The sequence below is a fragment of the Brassica oleracea genome, chromosome C5 (genome assembly GCF_000695525.1).
Source record: "Brassica oleracea var. oleracea cultivar TO1000 chromosome C5, BOL, whole genome shotgun sequence".
NCBI classification, from domain to species: domain Eukaryota; kingdom Viridiplantae; phylum Streptophyta; class Magnoliopsida; order Brassicales; family Brassicaceae; genus Brassica; species Brassica oleracea.
The window spans coordinates 36,533,375-36,557,467 of NC_027752.1; the positions used below are offsets into that span (position 1 = coordinate 36,533,375).

At 37.0% G+C, this 24,093-nt stretch overlaps 3 protein-coding genes across 3 annotated transcripts; 2 read left to right on the top strand and 1 right to left on the bottom strand.

Moving 5' to 3' along the window:
- Positions 1-7,589: 7,589 nt before the first annotated feature.
- LOC106292190 lies at positions 7,590-8,638 on the top strand. Its single transcript, XM_013727806.1, has 2 exons — positions 7,590-7,800; positions 7,917-8,638. The coding sequence occupies exons 1-2, from the start codon at positions 7,590-7,592 to the stop codon at positions 8,636-8,638; spliced, it is 933 nt and encodes a 310-aa protein (XP_013583260.1).
- A 7,946-nt stretch (positions 8,639-16,584) lies between these two features.
- Positions 16,585-19,577, top strand: LOC106295098 (AP-3 complex subunit delta). The gene has a single exon (XM_013730886.1). It carries the CDS (start codon positions 16,727-16,729, stop codon positions 19,289-19,291), a length of 2,565 nt encoding a protein of 854 aa, XP_013586340.1. The 5' UTR covers positions 16,585-16,726; the 3' UTR covers positions 19,292-19,577.
- LOC106295099 (non-specific lipid-transfer protein 2) lies at positions 19,464-19,997 on the bottom strand. Its single transcript, XM_013730887.1, has one exon. It carries the CDS (start codon positions 19,928-19,930, stop codon positions 19,640-19,642), a length of 291 nt encoding a protein of 96 aa, XP_013586341.1. The 5' UTR covers positions 19,931-19,997; the 3' UTR covers positions 19,464-19,639.
- Between the last annotated feature and the right edge of the window lie 4,096 nt (positions 19,998-24,093).

A 24,093-nucleotide genomic window follows, 5' to 3' on the forward strand; every position in this document is an offset into this window, starting at 1 on the left:
AAATTTTAAAATATACGACCTTTGAAAGTATTTTTATACGACTTAAATAATGGATAAAAGGAGCTTGGGGATTGGGTGGGTGTTTCTTATACAAGGTTTCGTAGCACGTGGCCATTACCATCGCCACGTTGGATGCTTGGATGCTGATGTAACCAACTCAGGTTGGCACGTGACTGGTTGCCTCTCGACACGTACGAGCGTACTGCTTACCTGCGAACGCTAATGGTCCGCGAGACAGGGACGCTGGTTCTCGGAGGATAAGGACTTTTTTATGTTATGAATCTATGATGAAGATGAGGGGCAAAAAAGGTACTTCAAGATGCTTATATGGAATTCGAGTAGGCTTTGTTTAAAAATAATGTGATAATGTTGACCTCTTTTTGATTAAAGATAATATCAAATAAATTGATAATGTTTGAGGTTTAGCTTTCAATTTCAAAGAAAAGATGAATTTTGCTTTGAAGTTTTATAGAATATTAGTACTAATCCAGTTAACGAAGATTCGTATTTTGTTCTAAACTTGTTTTTAATATCGAGGAATGACAGAGAGATGGTTGTGGAGCACCCATTCGTAATCTAAAGGAGCCACATAGCTTCTCCAACCACTGATTAAACTATTGCTTAGCGGTTTTGCTTTAATTGATTAGTGCAATTATACAAAGGTTTGATCAATTTATTTTAATTGAGTTGCATGTGCTCTAAGGTTTAATTACTAGATTTTAGTGAACTGATTTTCGGAACATTATAATAATATTGTAAACATTTTAAAAAATAGTTGACAGAAGATGGTGATTTGGTGAATGTGAAAAAGAGGGTTACAAAGAGAGGAAGTGGTGAAAAGTAAAGACACAAGAGAGACGTGTGGGAAGTGTGGCGACAATTAGGTAGCAACAAGTTCCACTCGCGCTCTCTTCTCCACAACACATTCCCTTTTATTTGTTCTTCAAGCATATACTTATAAGAAAAACACAAACATTTATTATGGGACCATTTCAATAATGTATATTCAATATTCTTTTCCTCGATTTCACAGCAACTTAATTACTTTATAAGTAGACCAAATTAACAACACGCCGTTCTTGACTTTAAGTAACAATAAAAAAAGAGATTAGTCAAAGTAAAAGTATGTATGCATTTCAACGTTATTCCACGCAATTTTGTACGGTGACCTTTACAAACCTTAAGAAATTATAATAATATATATCATCTAAAGTTTACTTTAAATCCTAAAGGATCATAGTCATAGATGCATCTATAAGAGTTGAATAATTGTTCTAAAAAACGAGGGTTGAATAATCACATATAGTGTTCTTTAAATACTAGCTAGTATATGATCATAGTCATAGATAGTTTTTGTTTTTATTTATTTTTATTTTTTTGAAACACTTATAGATAGTTTTTATTTTTTCTACAATTAATGCATGAATGAGGCATCTACCAGAGTGCATACAACCCATGATCGTGATCATACAGCTGAATCATTAGAGCAAGTATATAGTTTAAAAGTTTATACGAACTAACTTTTATAATTTTTATTTTTATAGTATTTAGTTGGTTTTTGTTCCTAATTATGTGGAATTATAAGTATCATCGTGCAAGTGTTGTATAATGCAATGGGTTGGCTTTTATGATCCATCATTCTCTTTTCATTTATCCTTTTTCTTCAATTCCTTTTCTCGTAAAAGTATAATGTCTATCTATTGTTTTCGTCTTTTTCCTTTAGATAGAGTACACATCCTCATACCCGTCGCTTATCACCATTCTATATATATTTTCGTTTAAATCTTATCATAAAACAATCTCAACATTTCAAGCTTGTACGAGTTTGATTTACCAAATAATCGAAAACGTGGTGGTTTATCATATAATATAATTTTACACTAATCTAATAGGTAATCTCCATAAAAATATTGCCCAAAACAAAAATCCAGAAATTAAATATTTAGTCTAAATGCATATAGAACAAGTATACCATATATATAACGTAATATATGCAAACAAATATCAGTTCTTTATTTTTTCACCAAAAAACTAACTTGCCTCTACGTGAATTTCATAGATCCTTCGTATCTGTGTTAGCTGCATACAAAGACGACGCAGAGCCCCTCGATATTTTTCGTCATCTACCCTTTACTTGCCGAGGATAAGAATGCTCGGTATAAATTTGTGCATGCTTTTCACAAAAAAAAAAAATAATCTCTGCATGCTTTGGAAGAGCATGTGGTGTATGTAGTTAACAAGTCTGATATCGCTTGTCCAGTCACATCAAACGAGGGTTGTCAATTGACATCACAGATCCAGTAGCTCAATGACGCTATATATTGAGAGGTTTCTTAATCTAACGCAATCCAAGATCGATTGCTCGGTATGATCATGAGTCTCCATGCACGTAAGGGAAGGTTTAATTAACTGAAGCTTTGTTAGGCTACTAAATAAAAAAACGTACACGTCCATGATTATATCTCCACTTTTATTGTAACGCATGAAATCACATTTACTTGCTCCAATCCATGATCATTCTCAACCATCAAATTTCATATAAAACAAGTTCTCAACAATGATCTACCACAATGATTTTCCACAAAAACTAGCACAAACTGTTAAAGAAACTCTATCATGGGTTGAGAACTTGTTTTATAGTATATAATGACATTTACTTGCTCTAATGACAAACACGTCCATAATTTTTATTTTTATAGTATATAGAGTTCTTTCCTACTCAGTTTCTTTCACAGTTTGTGCTAGTTTTTGTGGAAAATCATTGTGGCAGATCATTGTTGAGAACTTGTTTTATATGAAATTTGCTGGTTGAGAATGAGATATTTTTTTTTGTTACTACCAAATCACAATTGCTTTCAGGGAAACTATACTTTAGATGTAACGAAGAAAGGCTGTATGTTTAACTTTTTTCATAGTTGCGTGTCTGATATTTTTTTTGGTTATTACAGGAGAAAATTAGCCTTATTAGGGTTCTCACACAGTCAATGGGTGACGATCATTTATCTAAGATTTAATTACCGATCCCTTATAAGCTCGAATCTCATTATATTAATTCTTTTTTAAGGGGAACATCATCTGAAAAATATCATTTACTCCGAGGGTGTTCAATATCTTGTCTCCAATAATTTTTACGAATTCCTCCTACTTGTCGCTTTTAATAAAAGCTGACAGTTCAAGTTTAGACATCTAAAAGGGTTCACAAAATGTGAAAAGTCATAATCCTGTGTTGCAGCTTTTTTTTTCTTTATTACTTGTTTGTTTTTCCTAAGATCTATCTTCAACTATTTTGCTATTTTCGCTTTTAAAATAGAAAAATAATAGAAGTGAAATATTTTCCGATGTATTCTTCTAAAATAAAAATCTATCTAAATATAAAATAAAAAAATAGAGGAATGTTATTTCTTCCTCTATAAGAGCATCTCCAATTTATTATTATTTTCACCTTTATAATAGCATTTAAATGTGGAATTGCTCTAATCCACTTCTATTTTTTCCTCTATAATAGAGATCTCTATTTTTTTCCTTTATTTATGGAGGAAGAAATAATATTTTTCTATTTTTTATTCTATATATAGAGATTGCTATTTTAGAGAAATACATTAGAGTATACCTCACATCTATTATAGAATTCATCTATTTTAGAGATGGATAAAAATAGAAATTTCTATTATAGAAAAAGAAATAGAAGTGACTTGGAATAATTTCACCTTTAAATATTATTATAGAGGTAGAAATAGTCATGGGTTTAGAGATGCTATTAGGATATGCAAAAATTTAGCCTCTTAGACCAGGATTATCGCATTAGATAAAGGAGTTTTTTAGTGAGTAGGTCCTGCAAAAATGTTAAAAATCGGTGACATAAACCACCAAATAAGAATCGTTTGTTGAGGGTTTTTTGTACTGTTCGCGGATCCCACCAACACATGGCGGCCCGCGAATGGTTCGATTTTAAATATTTTTTTTTAAATCGGACAAAAAAAATTTTAAGAAACCTGTAACGGTTTTTGCGATAATCCTGCTCAAGTATAGGTACCAAGTATAGTGAAATGGTTCAATGTAGCTTTCTTGTCTGCTCAAGTATAGGTACCAAGTATAGTGAAATGGTTCAATGTAGCTTTCTTGTCTCATTGTCAGTTCCTTGGATGACGAGCACATGACTGGTGTACCCCTCGAATAATGAATGATCATATCTCACAACACTGGTGTTACAATTATGCGCATTTATATAAGCTTAGTCAGTTGTCTATATAATTAAGAAATTTGTACTTAAAATTTTTGTTCGAATATAAAGCATTAGGGCATTTTCTCCTTTGTTTAGAAAGCTGAAAGTGCTCAACTTATTTTACAAGCCAGTGCAACACTCATAATATATATCAGAGATTGATTCGTGAATCCGCGTAGATATTAGTTTTTACATTATTATATATCAATATTTATTTTTTATAATTAGTGTTATATATTTTAGATAGATCGTAATAAAACTAACTGTATTCAAAAGACTTGGACTAAATCATGTAATATAGTTATTTTTGGTACAAATATCCGAACCTCTTTCAAATAAATTTGTTATTTAGATATTTTCAGGTTCCTATACATTAGAACCGAAGACATCCAGACCAAGAATGATTCAACTCAAAACCCATACATAAATATAATATTATGTGGTGCCTAATTAAAAAAAAAGACGATCCCGAAAAGAAAAATTTGTACCTAAATGGATAGCCAATGTTCATGTCTAAGTGATTTTATAAACTAATAAAAAAACTTTTTCTATGTGTTTGACTAGATTAAGTGAAATAGAAAAAAAAATTATTTAGTAAAATAATTATATGTAGTGAAAAATTAAGCGACGATAAATGTAATACATTTTTATTATTTTGATTTAAGTTATTATTTTATTCAAAAAATATGTCTTTGAATTATGTTTTTGGCTACGTAATTTTCCATCGATTGAAACAAAAAAAACTTTTTTAGTAAGACAAAGTAAAACGAACGTTTAACCATATGCAAAACCCAGTTATTTTACATATTTGATTCTATAATTGACACAAAATTAATGTTGATTAATTAATAAATAAAAATTTGCACTATTATTATTATGGTAATATAATTAATGATATGATGAATTGTTAATGTAATATAATTAATGAAATTATTAAACTAAGTGAAATATGGAAATACAACTAATGCAAATTTATAAATGAAAAATAAATTTATTAATGAAATTACTATAAAGACACTATACTTTTTTATACTGTTATCCATATTGCCAAACAATTTTCATTTATACTGATATTCATGTTTCAAACAGCACCAAAATATACTTTTTAATAATATAGACTAGAGTATGACCTGCACGTCCGTGCTGGTGTTGTTTTTTTATTTTATTTTTTTTAAAATGTTTAATGATATTTTTAAATACATAAGTTTTTTGTTTATTTTTAGGTTCCTACACATAAGAACAACCCACCCTTGCCTAGAAAAATCTGACACTAACTTCATCTGAAAATTTATAATATCCGACGGAATATTAAAACCCAAAAAACTCGATATCCAAAGAATTGATCTGTGTCTGAATGGATACCTGAGTACCCATACCTAATTGGTTATGTAAACAAATAAAAAACTCTTCATCCAAAAATCTGAAATTATTATGGTTAACACGTAAAATAAATGATGTTAAATTATTATGGTAAAAACAATTAATGAAATAGTTAAGAAATGTGAAAAATGTAAAAGATATAATTAAATAATTAAAATTGGTAAATTTTGTTTTTTAATTGTATAATAAATGATGTTAAATTATTTGGAAGAAAAATAATTAATAAAGTATTTAAGATGAAATAAAAAAGATATAATAAATCTGTTAAAAATAATGTTTGTTCTATTTGTACTTCAGTTTTAATAATATAGATATCGATCGAAACTTGTTAAATTAAATTCCTAGTTGATTTTATGAAAAGTATAGATATGTTAAAATTAAGTTTCATGTTAAAATTTGACATGTATCGAGTTTAAAGAGTCAAGAAACTATTTTATCTTTCTCAAAAAAAAAAAAAAAAACTATTTTATAACGTAATTATGAATTACACTTCAATACTTATTTGATTTGTATGTAAGATCAAGACGTACCGGCACCATCATTGTGTCATGTGTCTTGTTCCAGACAGATAAATACCAAGTCGAGTCATCTGAAATATCTCTTTTTCTTTTCTTCTATCCTTGAACACACAGACACAATGGTTTTTAATAGTCAGATTGCATTAACAAAGACAAGACATTTCGATTGCACTAACAAAGACAAGACATTTTATTTAATGTGGAGATCAATGCATCACGCATTATCAGTAACCACAATCCACATAAAATCTTTTAACTAGATGGACATGATATTATCTTTTGGTAAGATATAATTTTAAAATACGATCAGAGTCGAGTAACGTATTTATTGGACCCAATATCGGTTAATACATTAATGGGCTGCGATCAAAGATATGGGCCGTAAGGAACTGAAACCCATTGCAAACAATCGAGTTCGAAAACGAAGACTTCAAGGTCCCAGAGATCGCGGAACAGTCACGAAGATCGCGGAGCAGTTACGAAAGTCACGAGGTCGACTCGCTATAAAGGAAGAAGAACGGACATGGAGAGTGACACGTTGGAAACTATAGAGAGAGCTACACATATACATCGACCTTATTTTCATCCCGATCTTAGATCATTTCTTTACCGATCTCATTTGTATCATTCGATCTAGTTCAACTCATTGTATTCGATCTTATTCATCAATAAAGTCCATTTTTACCTACTGAAAACTGTTTATATCGTTGTGTTCAAAAGATATCGTTGCCTACATCATTTATCTTCCCTAGATCAAACTCTTGATCACTATCAAATACTTAGTGTAGATTTATCTTCCCTAGATCAAACTGCCGATGATCTGACCCGGTCTCAATCCAGACCAATTTCGCCGACCCCTCTAGCCCAAACTCGAGAAGAGGTGACCGAACTTCGAGGCATGGTCTCGTCTCTAATCGACGAAATTCATAATAAATGAATCGCCAATCGAACCATTGCTAACCGACTAGACCAGGCAGAGAGGGAACTCGCAGAGTATCAAGCTGCAAACGCTCCAGAAAGAAATCAAACACCTCTCGATCCGTTAAGAGGAGCATCAAACTTTCAAAACGCCGGTCTGTTTGGTACTCCGGAGATCCCAAACGCTTGATCCGGACGCTACACGGGAGAAAACTCACAACAATCCCTGTCGCAAGGCATGACCCACCGAAGCCTAAGCTACAGGGGATTGGATGAAATCGACACTGGACTGCAACGTCAACGAACCGAGAACGCGGATCCCGCCGCCAAACCATTCGATCCCCGAAAATCGAACTTCATCCGCCACAAGGACCCTCCATCAAGCGGGGTTTGATAACCTAACAGAACAAGCTCGGAGGCACGACCTTCGCGCCCCCGTCAATATCGACTCCTAAAGAGAAGACCTAGGGATCCCGAGTGAAACCAGAGCATTTCAGAATTATATCGAGAGGAACAACGCCGAGCTCAAAAGAATACATGCCATCGTACTTATGGCAAAGATCTATGCCCCAGATATCGACATGGTCATCGAGGAAACAAGAAGGACACCATTTACAAAAAAAGTTGCCAGCGTGAGGCTGAATCATGTTGGGAAATTAAAATTCCCCGAAAACGCAGGAAACACAGACCCAAAGGTCCACATACGAGCCTTCCGTCTAGCAATATCAAGAGAACACCTCACCGACGACGAAAAGGAGGCCGGTTACTGCCGCTTCTTTGCCGAGAACCTCACGGGGGCCGCCCTCGAATGGTTCGCCGGACTAGAAGAAAACTCGATTGACAATTTCACTCATTTGGTTTCTACGTTCCTCAAACAGTACTCAGTCTTCATAGAAACAAGAGTTACCGAGGCAGATCTTTGGAATCTCAAGCAAGCGCCTTTCGAGCCATTGAGGCGTACATAAACAAGTTCCGAGAAATCAAAGCCAAGATTTCGCATCCAAACAAAGTCGTCGCTTTGGCAGCATTGAAAAATGGCGTTTGGTTCTCATCCAAATTCAGGGAAGAACTCGCAATACGAGCACATATCTCGTTGGATGATTCCTTACATCGAGCCTCTCACTTCGCCACCCACGAAGAAGAGGTCACGGCCTTAAAGGAGCAGTATAGCGCGAACAAGAATAATGCAGCCAAAAATCCAACCGCTCATAAAGAACCAGCGACCAAAGGGCAACATTCCTACGCAATAAACAACTCACCGCAAAAATCTTCAACATACGACCTCAGCAAATATTGCGCTTTTCATGACCGCAAAGGTCACTCGACTGAAGAATGTCTAGCGGCCCTTCGTAGTCAGAACAAAAATAAAAAAACCATCGAAGAAACCGGAGAGGAAGAGGAAGAGCCAGTGACTCCAAAACCAAACCAAAAATCCAAAGTCTCGACGAATAAAAGAGGAAGGAAAACCGAGCCGGAGTCACCAAGCTCCCCACCACCAGCTTCGAAGAAAAGAGTCAACATGATTTCGTGGGGGCCAAACAGCAACACAACCGACGAAATCAAGAACCAAACCGAAGGATATGCATCGAGGTCACGGTAGCAATCCGCACATTAGAAAAATCCGATGAAGCTACTCCTCCTCCCAGTGTCACTCAGTACAAGCCTAACACAGAGTCTCCCTGCGGAAAAATCCTCAACTTCAAGCGAAAGAACAATATGACCAAAATTCGCAAGCTACTAGAAAAACCAACTGTCCTACAAATTCAGAAAAAAAAAGAAAGAATGCAGACCCTCAATCGCAATCTGTCTGGGGGACAGAGGCACTACCGACCAGCACTAACCAAGAAATGAAATTTTTCGGAGCACGCAAAGGCAAAAAAAGAATCGAGTTCATTTACGGAGGTTCCAAGTTCTGCAATTCGGTCAACTCGATCAAGGCGTACCAACGGAGAGCTGAAAACAACGTAGGGGTAAGAGAGCCCCCTATCAGACCCCGACTATGAAATCACCTTCGACGAAAATGAGACCGCAGATCTCGACAAACCACACGAAGACGACCTCGTAATACGACCCGACTTTGGCGGTTGCGAACTATCTCGAGTAATGATCGACACTGGAAGCTCGGCTGATGTCCTCTTCTATGACACGTTCAAAAGAATGGGATTCACCAAAGCACTCCTAAAGCAAGAGCGAACTCCCTTCATCGGGTTCGCTGAAGAAACCACCTACTCCCTCGGATCGATCGAGCTCGCGGTAATCACTGGAGAAGTTAGGAAAATCGTAGAATTTATCGTGATAGAACGTCCAGCCCCGTTCAACGCAATCCTTGGGAGGCCTTGGCTATATAACATGAAGGCAGTTCCCTCAACATATCACCAATGCCTGAAATTTTTAACCCCGAAAGGAGTCGAGACTATCAGAGAAATCCAGAAGAACTCCAGAATATGCCACCTAGCAAGCCTCAAGGACATCGAGCAACACTCCTAAATCAAGCAGCCAAAACCAACAACAGACGTAGCCATGTACACGAACCATCGAACAACAGACCCAGCCCCTGGGGAAATAATCGAACTACGTTATGACTTGATCCCTCGATGAGGGTACGTAGGCAACTCACGACACGAGTCCAGCCACCCTCCAACTTCAAAGCTCGAAGTGAGCATATCGCAACACCCGAGGGACAATGGCACGACAATTTTAGGCTACCTTCTTTTTCAAATCTGTAACAAATCAGAATCCGACACCTTAATAAATACAGTTCTTAGACATTACAGTTCGAGCATATCAGATTTCCTATCGGAAAACTACGACAGTTGACCAAAAACCAGGACCCTGATCAAGTCCTCGGTTGCAGACAACTCCGCCAACAAGCGCGACGAAATTAGCTAACAAAATCTTTTGTTACATCAAAACCGTCGATAAAAGTATCTACAAAAAATAGACTCACGGTCCCAAAAGATCGGCCTCGCGTAAACATAAAAATAGCAACGAATAAACCGGGACTCACGGCCCCTTCTTTATTAAATAATAATAATAATAAAGCAACAAAAGCAAAGGGAAAATACATAAACAAAAATCCCTAAAGCTACTCTTCGACGCCGAATTCGCCATCCTCGAACTGACCACCCGAGCATTTCGTCACGTCGTCCGCCACAGAAGGGAACTTACGAAAGAAATCTTCTGGTAGATCCTCCGAAATCTAAGGCCGATCGAGCTTCCCAACGGAGAAATCTGAAATCGCCATCACATCGAGCTCGAACCCGAGCTCGACCTCCTTCGTTCGAAGTCGCAATAGCTCATCTGAAGCCAAAAGATTGTTGTTCATGATCTCCTTCAAGAGATCTATATTTGCCATGACCTCCCTAAGACGAGCTTCACAATAAGTTGCGGCCTTCTTCTTCTCCCACTTCTCTTTAGGGTTACCAACACATCCAAGTAGCTGTCCGCCAGAGCCTTTTTGGCATCATAAGTTGCACGACGAAGGTCGTCAGCAAACTTATTAGCAGAAGATTCAACCTACGGCTCCAAAAAGGAAACTTGCTCGAGGGCCGATATCCTCTCGTTACTCACAACTTGCAGACGAGCTTCGAGCGAAGCAGCCTGATTCTCTAACTTTTCAGCAGCGGCCAGTTGAGCAGCATTGGCACGCTCTCGATCCTGAGCCATTTTCAGACCAAGCTTTAGCTCTCGAACAACCTCCTTTATTTGATAAAACTCGCCAGAACGCGGAACATCCTGCAGGCGTTTCTCTAAAGTTGCCGTGAACTTGTTGTTAGCCTCCATAGCCTGTAACATAGCAAATCAGCACAGACAAAACAAATCGAAGATTTAAAAGGATCGAATATCAAAAAGAACGACCTTAGCATGGGCCACAACCATCTTCACATAAGCCTCGCGTTCTGTCATATTTCGCAAAGAAGGAAGCGGGCACCCAGCAGGTTTGAAGTGTCTCACCAAGTGAGCAACACTATCCGGGTCTTCCATAATAGGGCAATCCTTGGAGTGAGAAAACTGCAAATGAAACGGTTTAGCAACAACCGCTTCACCCGAAACACAGAGACGATGGTCTGAACCATTCGTTTTAGCCTTCTTCGGGGGCAGTCACTTCCCTCCGAGCATGTCGGGCTACTCGACTTAACACGAGCAGCAGACTTTTCGCCCTCGAGGGCCTTTACCTCTTGGACTGAAGCCTGCAGAAATCGGGTCTCCTCACGAAGAACTTCTATGAGCGCTTCGCTCACATCTCCGGATCGAATGTGTTCTGCATTAATACAACCAGTTCGAGTTTGCACCCTATCAGAGTCGCGAGGGTTTGATCTTCTCGATGCCATGTTCCCCTGGCAAGCAAAATGAAATTAAACGAAGCACTATGGCAAATCCTAAAACAAAGTGAAGCTTTATAAATATCAAGGCCTCGCAGTATCTCAACGACCAGAGCAAAAGGATTCCCGAAGACTAAAGAAACAAAGATATTCCAAAACATTATGCTTATCCCATAAGAATATCCAAAACATCACGGTCAAAGATCACGAAAAACAAAATGCAAAAATATATTAAACCAAAAATTAGCTAGAAGCAGAATTATCGGGGAGAGACGACCCCCCGATTTGATCAACCGAATCCTCAGAGATTTGAGGAAGATTGAGCTCAGAGATCGACCAATCCGGCGCGGCGGCTGAAGCAACGAGATCCTCACAATCCCCTTCCATTTCCTTTAAACGAGCAAGCTCTGCATCTACGGTTAGGCCCCCGTCCTTGAGCTCGTTCAAAAGATCGATGTTGGCGGTCACTTCTTGCAATTGGATCTCAGCAGACACTTCCTTCTTCTTGCTCGACCATTTATCCTTCAAAGATTCAAGGACCTCTCAGTACCGCTACTCGATATCATGACGAGCAATGCGAGAAGCACAATGAGCAATGTGAGAAGCACGACGAGCAATGCGAGAAGCACGACGAATGTCCTGATACCTCTCGACCTCAAGCGCCGCGACTTTCGACTTCTGAGCAACCACCTGGGTTGTAAGAGCCTCGTTCTCATGTTGAATCCTCCTCTAATCCTCATTTAAAGCAACGATCTTTTCGGCATCCTTTTTCCCCTCTCGTTTGGCAGCTTCGAGCTCCCCCAAAAGCCTCTTAATCTCGGAACCGATGCTCTCGATTTCCTTGTCATTCCGAGAAGCCACGAGGTGATCTTCCATCATTATAACATATTCATTGAAAGCTTCCATCGCCTGAGAAGAAATCAAAACAGGCGAATAAGTACCTTGAATCGATTTTCCAAAGGAAAGAAGGTGAGAAACGAACCTTAGAGCTCGCCACTGCAAACTTGGCGTAAGCTTCCTTCTCGGCCGAAGAAGCAAGAGATGGGAAACGGCAGCCTGCAGACCTCATGCGACCAGCGAGGGAAATTAAGTCACCTTGGGCCGCAAACAAAGAACTATCTCCTTCAGGGACAAACCTAAAACAAGATGGACCAGGCAAGGTGTCCTTTGACGACCGACGTCGCTTGCGGGTCGCGAAAACGGTCTCGTCTCCCGAACCAGGGCCCAAAGAGACAGGAGACCGCCTCTCTTCTGAAGCACCTTCATCGTCGGAGTCGTGAATCGTGATCAAAGTAGATTTACCAGAGGCACGATTCTTCGATACAGACCCAGAAGTACGAAACGATGACCTCCTCACGAGCTGCCTAGTCAATCGATCTGAAGACTGAGCCCAAACGAAATGAGTCGCAATGACCTCCTAGGAATGTTTGGCCTCATCCTCAGAACCCCCAACCAAAGGGGTCATGTTAGTCCCTTCTGGCCTGGCGTAAGCAACCCGAATCTGAGCCTGATCAAATGAAGACCAGTCCAAACGACCTCTCTGAAGGACTCCGATCAGACCACGAATTTCGTCTGACATCAAAGAACCTTCGAAAGGAGCTGAAACAATCAAAGAAAAACGAGAAATTGAATCACCAATTCCCTGAAGAGAAAGGCTGACACTCAAATAAAAAAAAGGAGGTTAACCAATACGCTCAGCCCAACTCCGAGGAAGTCGAGAGAAATCAAAATCGCCCACAGATGCTCGATCCACCCTAAAAACGAAGAACTGCTCGCACCACTTCTCGTCGCGATAAGGGACGTCCTTGATGATGTGGCGACCCGGGCGCGGAGACACGAGGAAGGTACCAGGACTCTGAGTGTTCTGCTTCACCATAACGATGTGTCGGAACTCATCGACTCCGAAAGATAAACCTTCCTCCCTAGCTCTAACCGAAGAACGCAATAAGATGCCTAAAAAAATTTGGGAGAACTTGAGTAAACGATTGTCCAAGCTCCGCCAGAATCTCGAGCACAGGCTCCGGAATCGGGAAGGTGAGACCACAAGAATGAAAGAAAGAAAGATAGGCTCCATAATACCCTCCTTGTACGGTTTCGGGAGTCTCAGTTGTGCCGGCCAAATCGAGAACGACGGCGCGAACAACCCTGTGCTCCTTATAGAGACCCTCGAGATCATCGGTTGTATTCGTCGGACGAAGGAAACTGAACGATGAAGACATCTCAAGCTCGGTGATCAGAAAATCTTAAGAGCAAAAGTAAAACGAAAGATGCAAAAAAGAATTAGAGTTGGAACGTAAAACATCATGTATTTATAGCAATACTAACGGCTCTATCATCATCCCCGAGAAAGATAATAATGACCTAGGTTTCCCCCTAGTGGCGGCTGATATAGCCGTTACGCGTAAAATTATAAAGAAGAAAAAGAAGAATAAAATTTACGCGCCAAACGACGGTTTCCAAGAACCATCAAATTAAAATCGCATCGGTTATTGAACGACAAAACCCGAGTTGATAACTAACCGCCTCTTTTCTTTTCGATCAAATCAAAAGAGACTGGGGGATAAATGTTAGACACAATTTTGGTCAATACATTAATGGGCTGCGATCAAAGATCTGGGCCGTAAGGAACTGAAGCCCATAGCAAGCAATCAAGCTCGAAAACGAAGATTTCGAGGTCCCGGAGATCGCGGAGCAATCACGAAGATCGCGGAGTAGTTACGAAGGTCACGAGGTCGACTCGCTATAAAGGAAGGAGAACAGACATGAAGAGGGATACGTTGGAAACCCTAGAGAGAGCTACACATATATATCGACCTTATTTTCATCCCGATCTTAGATCCTTTCTTTACTGATCTCATTTGTATCATTCGATCTAGTTCAACTCATTGTATTTGATATTATTCATCAATAAAGTCTATTTTTACCTACTGTAAACTGCTTATATCGTTGTGTTCTAAAGATATTGTTGCCTACATCATTTGTCATCCCTAGATCAAACTCCCGATCACTATCAAATACTTAGTGTAGATTTTAGGTTCTACAATATTTTCCACAAGAGAGATATCCGAACTCTACTTAGATATTTTTTTTAACGTTTAATTATTTATGGTATTACAATGTTGAGAAATATTACATAGACGATTCTACAGCCGGAAATTCTACTACCATATGAGAATACACGTCTGACTGCAACATTCCGAGCCGCCCTATGAGATCCATGTTCGATGATACGCTTTTTACCATGCTGAAGACCTTTTGTAATTTTTTTTGCCATAATTTACATAATTTGCATTTTCTAGGATTTGAATTTCAGACTTTCTGATGTAAAAGTATTAATAAACTCTTAGTTAAATCACCGGAGTAAAGGGGTTTCCACCTAATTAGATAGTTACATATAAAATTTCGCTAAAATATGTATACAATATGTTAAAGCAAAATAATGACGTTACACGTAAACGTTGCAACGCAAAGAAAATTTCATGTTTCAATATATTGGTATTATCATTCAAAACTACTACTACGTTAAACTATACATAGTAACGTTACATGCCATATTTTCAGTATTTTCAAATTGAAGTCCATGTTTATTTCTGTTATATATCAACTTGAAGCAACATAGGTTTATACAAAATCTATAAACACTTTCAGATCTTGTAGTTTCCATCTCTTTGTTGTGTTTGGAATCATTCCCAAAATGGTGGAAGAATTAAACGACGATGCAACACCACATTTCTGTTCTTTATCTACACATCATTTCTCTTTGCAAACTGCTAGACATACATGATGAACTCTGTTTTGCGCGAACAAGGTGGTTATGATTTCTGTTAGGTTAGAAATAACTTCAAACGCAAACAAAGTTGTGACGAGATGTCATCATGCTTTTGTAGTGGTGACAAATAAAAAACGGACATTAGTTCATTAACTTGCTTGCTTTTTTTGTTTGCAGTTAAATGTTCATTTGTATTTGCTTTATGCATGTTTTAGATATTTTTAATAATTTTGGTATGTAATGTGTTTTATAAGGATCTTGTTTTTAAATAATATGTAGAATTTTTTATAAAAATTTATATTTTACTTAAAATATATTGATTTCTAATGATAAATGATAAAAAATATTTTGACCCATTAAATTAGGAGAATAATAACTATGGGACACTTCAGTAAAGCTAAATTACTAAAGTGATAACTATTCGGTAAAATTAGAGGTAAAATTTTCTAATGACTGGTTAAAAATCAAGATCCACTACTATAAATGACAAATATTTGTTTAGTGTGTCCCCATAAGTTTACTAGGTACGTAGAGGCGTGAACAATTTGCTCTCTTTTACAAGAAAATAAACAAAAAATTCTTTTCAAATCGCACTTCTACTTCAGCTTTAGTTTTAGCCTTGTTGAAAACGACAAAACATTAATAGGTCCATGAAAACGAGATGCTCCATCAATTCTCATCTACGTTAGTTTATGATAATTGTGTATTGTTGTTTTTTTTTCAGTTAGTTTTATTTTTATTATGTTAAAAAGATATATTGTTTACAAGAAGAGGGACATGATTAATGGGTTTAAGAATATACCTCATGTTAAAGAAAATATTAGTAAAATTTGTGATTAAAGATCAGGAAATATTCTAAGGTTTAGAATATGTATAGAGCCAGCAATCAGCGCGCGTGATATTCTTGTAAAGGTGTGATAGTTACTTAGTTAGGTCGAGCTAAACTTCTATTTTTAAAACTTTGATTTATGAACTAAAAACAAATAGAAAATAAAGTTGATGTGTAAGTTTACTGCCAAATGTCAAACGTATGAATATTATATCTAACGTAATCATATAATGCATATATTAGAAGATATAGTCAAAATCGTGTTTCCTTTATGTTTGATGAGGTTTTGGTTTTTTTCCACGATGTGAGTTTCAGGGTCTTAGGTTAAAAATAGATAAATACTAGAGGTATGTTTTTTTTTTTTTTGACAAAAATACTAGAGGTATGTTACACGAACTTGTAAAGATTTACGGGAGAATTTGATGTTTACCATTTTATTTTTTCCATCCAATTTGAATTATTGTTTTATTATTCTTTGAGGTCCATTTATTTCTGACCTACTAATGGATCATTTTATTATTCTTTAGGTCCATTTATTTCAAGTGAAAGAAAATTGGGCCATAATTCCAAAAAGCCCATAATAGCTTTCTCCTTCCTCCTCCGTTCCGTTCGACTCTCACAGGAGGATCCAGGATTCTGCCTTGAAAAACCCTCGCGAATCTGATCTCCGATATCGCTCCGCGAAAATATCTCCGATCATGCCACGTTTCAGATCCGAATCATAACCCTCAACTATCACATCATCCCGATTCGCTCCCATTCTCTCCAATGGCGTCTTCAAACTCCCTCATGGACAGCTTGTTCCAGCGCAGCCTCGAGGATCTGATCAAAGGCCTACGCCTCGGAGAATCTACCTTCATATCCAAATCCCTAGAAGAAATCCGCCGCGAGATCAAGCTGACGGATCTCTCCACCAAATCCGTCGCCCTCCAGAAACTCTCCTACCTCGCCGCGCTCCACGGCGTCGACATGACCTGGGCGGCGTTCCACGCCGTGGAGGTCGTGTCCTCATCCCGATTCGCGCACAAGAGGATCGGTTACCACGCGATTGCTCAGTCGTTCAGCGATCAGACGCCGGTTCTGCTTCTGATCACGAACCAGCTCAGGAAGGATCTGAACAGCTCGAACGAGTACGAGGTGAGTCTCGCTCTGGAGTGTTTGGCTAGGATTGGGACTGATGATCTAGCTAGGGATTTGACCTCTGAGGTGTTTACGCTGTTAGGTAGTAGTAAGGCTTTGGTTAGGAAGAAAGCTATCGGTGTGGTTTTGAGAGTTTTCGATAAGTATCCTGACGCTGTTAAGGTATGTTTCAAGCGTCTCGTTGAGAATCTTGAGAGCTCTGATCCGCAGCTTCTCTCAGCTGTGGTTGGAGTGTTCTGTGAACTCACAGCAAAGGATCCACGATCTTATCTTCCCTTAGCTCCAGAGTTTTACAAGATTCTTGTAGATTCGAGGAACAATTGGGTTTTGATCAAGGTTCTTAAGATATTTGCTAAGTTGGCTTCGATTGAGCCTAGGTTGGCTAAGAAGGTGGCTGATCCGGTCTGTGAACATATGAGGAAACAGAATGTGGGGAAGTCTTTGTTGTTTGAGTGTATTAGAACCGTGTTTAGTAGCTTGAGCGATCAGGAAGTAGCTTTGAAACTTGCGGTTGTTAAGATTAGGGAGTTTCTTATGGATGATGATCCTAATCTCAAGTATCTCGGTCTTCATGCGTTGTCCATTGTTGCTCCAAAGCATTTGTGGGCTGTTTTGGAGAACAAAGAAGCTGTTGTTAAGGCTATGAGCGATGAGGATCCAAATGTTAAACGCGAGGCGTTGCATCTTTTAATGGCAATGGTGAATGAAGATAACGTGACGGAGATCTCTCGGATTCTGATGAACTATGCGCTAAAGTCTGACCCTTTGTTCTGCAACGAGATTATTGGTTCCATTCTAGTGGCATGCTCGAGGGACTCGTATGAGATCATAGTTGACTTCGATTGGTACTTGTCTCTTCTCGGTGAAATGGCTAGAGTCCCACATTGTCAAAGAGGGAAAGAAATTGAGCATCAGTTGATTGATATCGGTACGAGGGTCAAAGATGCTAGACTGGAGCTGGTTCGGGTTTCTAGAGCCCTGCTTATTGATCCTGCATTGCTTGGTAATCAGTACTTACACCCGATATTGTCCGCAGCTGCCTGGGCTTCAGGGGAATATGTCGAGTTCTCTAAGGCCCCTTATGAGATTGCAGAGGCGCTTCTGCAACCACGTACTTGTCTCTTACCACATTCCATTAGAGCAATCTACATACATTCAGCTTTCAAGGTTCTTGTCTTCAGTCTTGGGGTATACTACTCAGCCCAAGAGCCCACTTCCTCCTCCTTGGTTCAGGAGTCTACTAGCTCGGGCTCTTCAGCGGTGAATGGTTTCACATACGACTCCATCTCGAGTCTGGTGAGTATGATTGAGTTGGGATTGTGCTCGTTATCCGGAACCATTGACGTGGAAGTGCAGGAGAGAGCTAAGAACATTCTAGGATTCATTGGTATAATAAAGCATGAAATAGCTGAGAAAGCAACATCCCAAGACAGTGAAACAGAAGTTCATAGAGCCATAGCATTCATGGAAGATGTCTTCTCAGAAGAGCTTGGCCCTGTTTCTTCAACTGCACAAGAAAAAGTTCCTCTACCAGAAGGGTTAGAGCTGAATGAGAATCTTGAAGGTCTACAAGAGATTTGCAGAGAAGTTCTCGAACCAATGGCGGAATCAGATTACTCCTCAGACAAAGTCAGCTTCTCTGTCGCTAAACTCAGAATCAGAGATCAAGAAGAAGCCTCATCGTCTTTACCTCCTCCACTTGAATCTTCATCCTTACTCGCAGAACACAGAAAGCGCCATGGACTGTACTATCTCTCCTCTCAGAAAAGCGACGACCACAAAGATAGAGATGGCAACGATGACAACACGTCAAACGAATACCCACCAGCGAATGAGATATCTGTGGACTCGTTTAAATCCAAGAAAAAGCTATCAAAACCAAGACCTGTAGTGGTGAAACTGGACGAAGGAGATGAACCAAAGACAAAGCCAGACGCTAGTAGTAGTAACGATGAGCCTTTGTCACGTGCCATCCAAACCGCTCTTATGGGGAAAGGGAAAGGCAAGGAGAAGGAAAGAGTAAAAGAGAACCACGAGATAAATCTTGATACAGAGAACATCGAACAGAGCTCGAGAAGAGAGAAGAAGAAAAAGAAAAATGGTGAGAGAAGTAGTAAGCGTAGTTCACGACGACAAAAAGACAAAGAAGCAAGTGTAACAAAACCAGTCGAAGTCCCAGATTTGCTCTTATGATGATACTAGTTGGAGTTTGCGTCTCTGACCAAACAAGATGGTGTGATTTTCATGTACCCATATTCAATTCTTTTTGTGTGTTTATGAAAATATTTTTTCTTATATCATACCATCTCAATGATTACACGTCTCTACATTGATAATAAACCAGAATAAGACAGCAAAAACAAAAGGTTGAAATAAGATGCATACAAGCATCATCACACATTGTTATTCTCAAGGGTAACACTTACTTAAACTACTACTTCATGATCATAATGAACAATCTTAGACACACACACCAAAAGTAGGATTGAAACACGTAAAGGATGATCGCAAATAGTAAACGCTGTTTGGCTTTTTGAGTTTTCAACACCTTGGGATGGGGAGCTTGCAGCGGTTAGAGACTTTACGAGCGTTAGGAGAGCTGACAAAGCGACGGAGGCTAGGGTTTCTCATGTACCCACATAGGCATGGCTTCTGCTCCTTCAGCTTCGCGCAGCACAACGCTGACGGTGGAGAAGACGACGTTATCGCCTGCGCACATGGGCTTAGCTGCATTGGCGAGCACGTCACTGCTTCCGCCGCCGGGGCTAGAATCACTAGGAGAACCGCCACGATGGCGAAGATGGAAACCCATGTGGCCTTGATCATCACCATTTTTCTTCTTCTTCTTTTGTTTGTTCTGAGAGTTTATGGAAGTGTGTTCTAGTATTTGTGGTTTTTGATATGTGCACCTCTTCCTATTTATAGAGATGCAAAGTGAAGCTCTTTTCTTACATTCTTTTAATTTGTTAGTATTTTATGTATAGACTTTGATGAAGAATTATGGATTGAAAATAATATTCAAAATATTAATCTGTTAGTGCGCTTGTTTATAGTGCGGCGTCTTATCATTTTAGTTTAGCAATATAATTGTATAATCTAGTAGTTTCTGTAGTCAAGTGGTTGATCAAAAACTTAATATCAGAATTTTAAGGTTCTAACGTGTTGTGTTATATATTTATATGTATGTTTCAGGCGAATAGATTCTTTAGTTACTAGTTTTGAAAATATTGTTATCATTCAAGCCAGTTTGAATGCGAGTCATAAATCATAAATACTGAGCTACAACATTTTGAAGATTGATATCTATATATAAAAGAGCATAGGAGAAATTGGTTTGTTGTTTTTTGGCTACTCAGTTGACTTAAAGAACATTAAACAATCAAAGATTAATGGCCAAATTAGGAAAAAGTATATAAATTTCAAATAATACTTTTCTTGGGGGTTCTTAGACTTATATGTGCCTCTTTTTATTTCTAAGTGGAAAAGTAGCACTAAAAGTGGGGAAATATGCACTTAGAAACTTATAAATCACCACTTAATACGTATACTAAGTTATTAATTATATATATATATATATCTAAATCTCTAGCTAACTCTATCTCTATATGCAGATTGTCAACCAAAGAAAAACAACTGGCTAATACGAATTCTCTATAAGTATAACGATGTTTTCATTATCAAACACACATGAAATACGATATAGGATTCGTAACTTACTATACCTATAGCACCATAACGTGTTAGGTTAACCGAACAAAAAAATCTAAGATAAAACAAATGAAAAGTGGGGTCGAAGCGTGGACTTGGGAGGCGAAGAGGACTTTCGGTGATGGTACTTGTGTCGTCCCAATATACGTTGCCGGCTCCCTTTACCGTCATTATTACTTCTAGGCCTGGGCAAAATAACCGGAACCGAAGAACCGAACCGGAACCGAACCGAAATACCCGAAACCGGAACCGGACCAATACCCTCAAATACCCGAACGGTTCCTATATTTTTATATCCGAAATAACCGAACCGAACCGGAACCGAACCGAGAACCGAACGGGTACCCGAATATATAAAAATATTAATTATATATACATATAACATCACTAAATATATATTTTTAATTTAAAATTCTATTAAAAATATTTGAAAATAGTTGAGGATAACTAAATTATTATAAAGTATCCAAACTACCCGAAAGTATCCGAAACTATCCGGATATTTTTATCCGAAATATCCAAAGTAATCCGAAATATCCAAATTTTTTATCTAAATCATCCTAATTATTTGATATTTTACCTTAAATAACCAATATTTTATCCAAATTATCCAAACTACCCGAACTATCCGAACCCGAACCGGATCCAAATGAGAACCGAACTTTTTATGGATATTTTTCGGTTCCTACATTTACTATCCGAACCGAACCGAACCCGAAACTATCCGAACCGAACCGAACCGAAAATAGGTCGAGTACTAAATGGATCCTCTAGCCCCTATCCGAACTATCCGAAACCCGAAATACCCGAACCGAACCGAACCGATACCCGAAATGCCCAGGCCTAATTACTTCTATCAACCACACACACACTGTGATAATAATAATATGATGGAGAAATGCATTTGTATATGTATATATGAACATAACTAATTCAATATGTTAACAAGAACAATAATCAATTAGTTTTCTATACAAAATGATGATATCTTGAGAAGATCTAAGCGTGCGTTTGGGGATAATCATTGCCACAATCACTCATTGAAACTTCGTTTTTTGTAGTTTTTTTATCTTTTGGCGCTAATTGTAGTAAATTAATGAACATATCCTATTCTCTTTTGTGTAGTACTTTTAATGGAAATATTAGTTGTTGAATATTCTTTGGTAACTAGATTTTGTCAAAACATTTCATTAAGGTTTACATAAACATATCTAGAAGATGAATAGCTAACGTGTACATTCGTTGGAGAAAGATCACTAATTTGGCAAGAAAAGAAGAAACATGAGCGTATATCACACAAACATGTGTCTTCGACTTTGAATTTTGATGTTACGACGTTTTTTTTATTGAGAAATAGAAAGTGTGGGTCCAAAGCATTGATCGTGATATGAACTTTAAGATTCTCACGCCTAGTGAGTATTGTCACGATTTGTATTGTTATTATTGCTCCTCTTATTTTGAAAATCTCCGACGAACATTTGAAAAAATGTAACCTCAATTTTATAATAATTAAAAAATACTTTTTACTTATGTGTCAATCAATTAGAGAGTTAATTAGTTTTATGTGTCAGCTTCACATTAAAATTGAAAAACATGTTGGTCTAATTCGATTTTTATATCTCACTAGAAACATTTAATATCAACTATATGATATCATATGATATTAACTAAACCAAAGTGTCTATTTATTATATATTATTTCCTTAAATAAAACCTACGGAATTACCTAATGTGATTATGATATATATAGTAATTAATGATTTTAAATAATGAAGATTTGCTAATAATCTGTATCCTTGCTATCATTTTTGTTTAATTCTTTACTATTAAAATAAATTACACAATTACATCGATCATATATTAAAATTTAGATTTGTGTGTATATGTTGTATTTTGAATTTTTCGAAACGAGTATAAATTACTAAAACTGTTAAAAGTCTCACATAAACTTTTGTGATCAATATTTAAATTTTTTTCTATAATAAGATACAATGATAATAAAATCATATAAATAAATAATTTTATTTTAATAGGTTGTTATGTTAGTATATATATATATACTTCATATCGTTTAAATTTAATTATATATCATATACGATAGATAAGATTGATTGTTTTGATTTATTTATTTTAAAATGATTGCGAATAAACAAGAGCGGTCATTTGATCTATATGTACAAACCAATTTATTACATAATAGTAACTGATTTCTTAGTTATTTAATATATAATTATTATTTTATTATTTCATAATATGCAGAAAAATATAAAATAAATATTTATTGTGCACACGGCACAGATCTTAACCTAAGTATGTATCTCTTAAATTTTAATAATTTTGAATCTTAAATATTTTCTAAATTTCAGGCCAAAATAAAAGAAAGAAATGAGAATAGACTCAAAAATCAATATTTATATCGAACAATAACCAAAACGACAAAAAAAAAAAAAAAAATATCGAAAATAGATAGGATTGACACGTGAACGTAAGCTTTTCATAACCATAATTAACTTTTAAATTGCTAAATCATGATATAAAACCGATGTGACATAGTTTCATTGTAACTAAATAGTAGGCATGAGATTCTCCGGCCTAATTGTTAGGTTTTTATGCGATAAATAATTTTTTAACCTAAAATATTTTTTTAAAATATGATCAGTTCATTAGTAAACAAATTATGTAATTAACAAAAAAATGTTTTAAAAAATTGTTTAAGAGCCAAATATATTAATTCGATCAATAATATAAATTTTTTTCTATACGATATTTCTTAAATAATTTTCATATAAATTTACCTTACGCAAGTCGCATGTCTTATCCTAGTATATTGTATAATCCGATCTTAATGCTTGTTGGAGATCAAAGATGATAAAAAGTATTTTTGAATCATTTGTATTTCGTGTAGCTTATCGTGCTAATTTTGTAGAAGAAAAAACAATTTATCAAGAAAAATTCAGGAAAATTTTGTAGATTTATCTACTTCCAAAAATTTCATATTAAAACTTAAAAAAAATTATACAATTATGTAAATTGGACCTTTATCAGATATATATCTATTGAGATTTCCACGCCTCACCGGTCACCACCACCACACCTACTACCACTGTACACTCGTCTTCTTCTTTTTTTCTCCGCTAGAAAAGCATTTTATTTTGACTTTTCCGCTCTTGAAAAATTCCACTCTTTGATTTCCAATTACAATAAGCTGTTTTGTTAATTTCTATTTACATAAATAATGATTTTAGTACGCGACTACAATAAACTGTTGACAAAAAAGAGAGACTTCA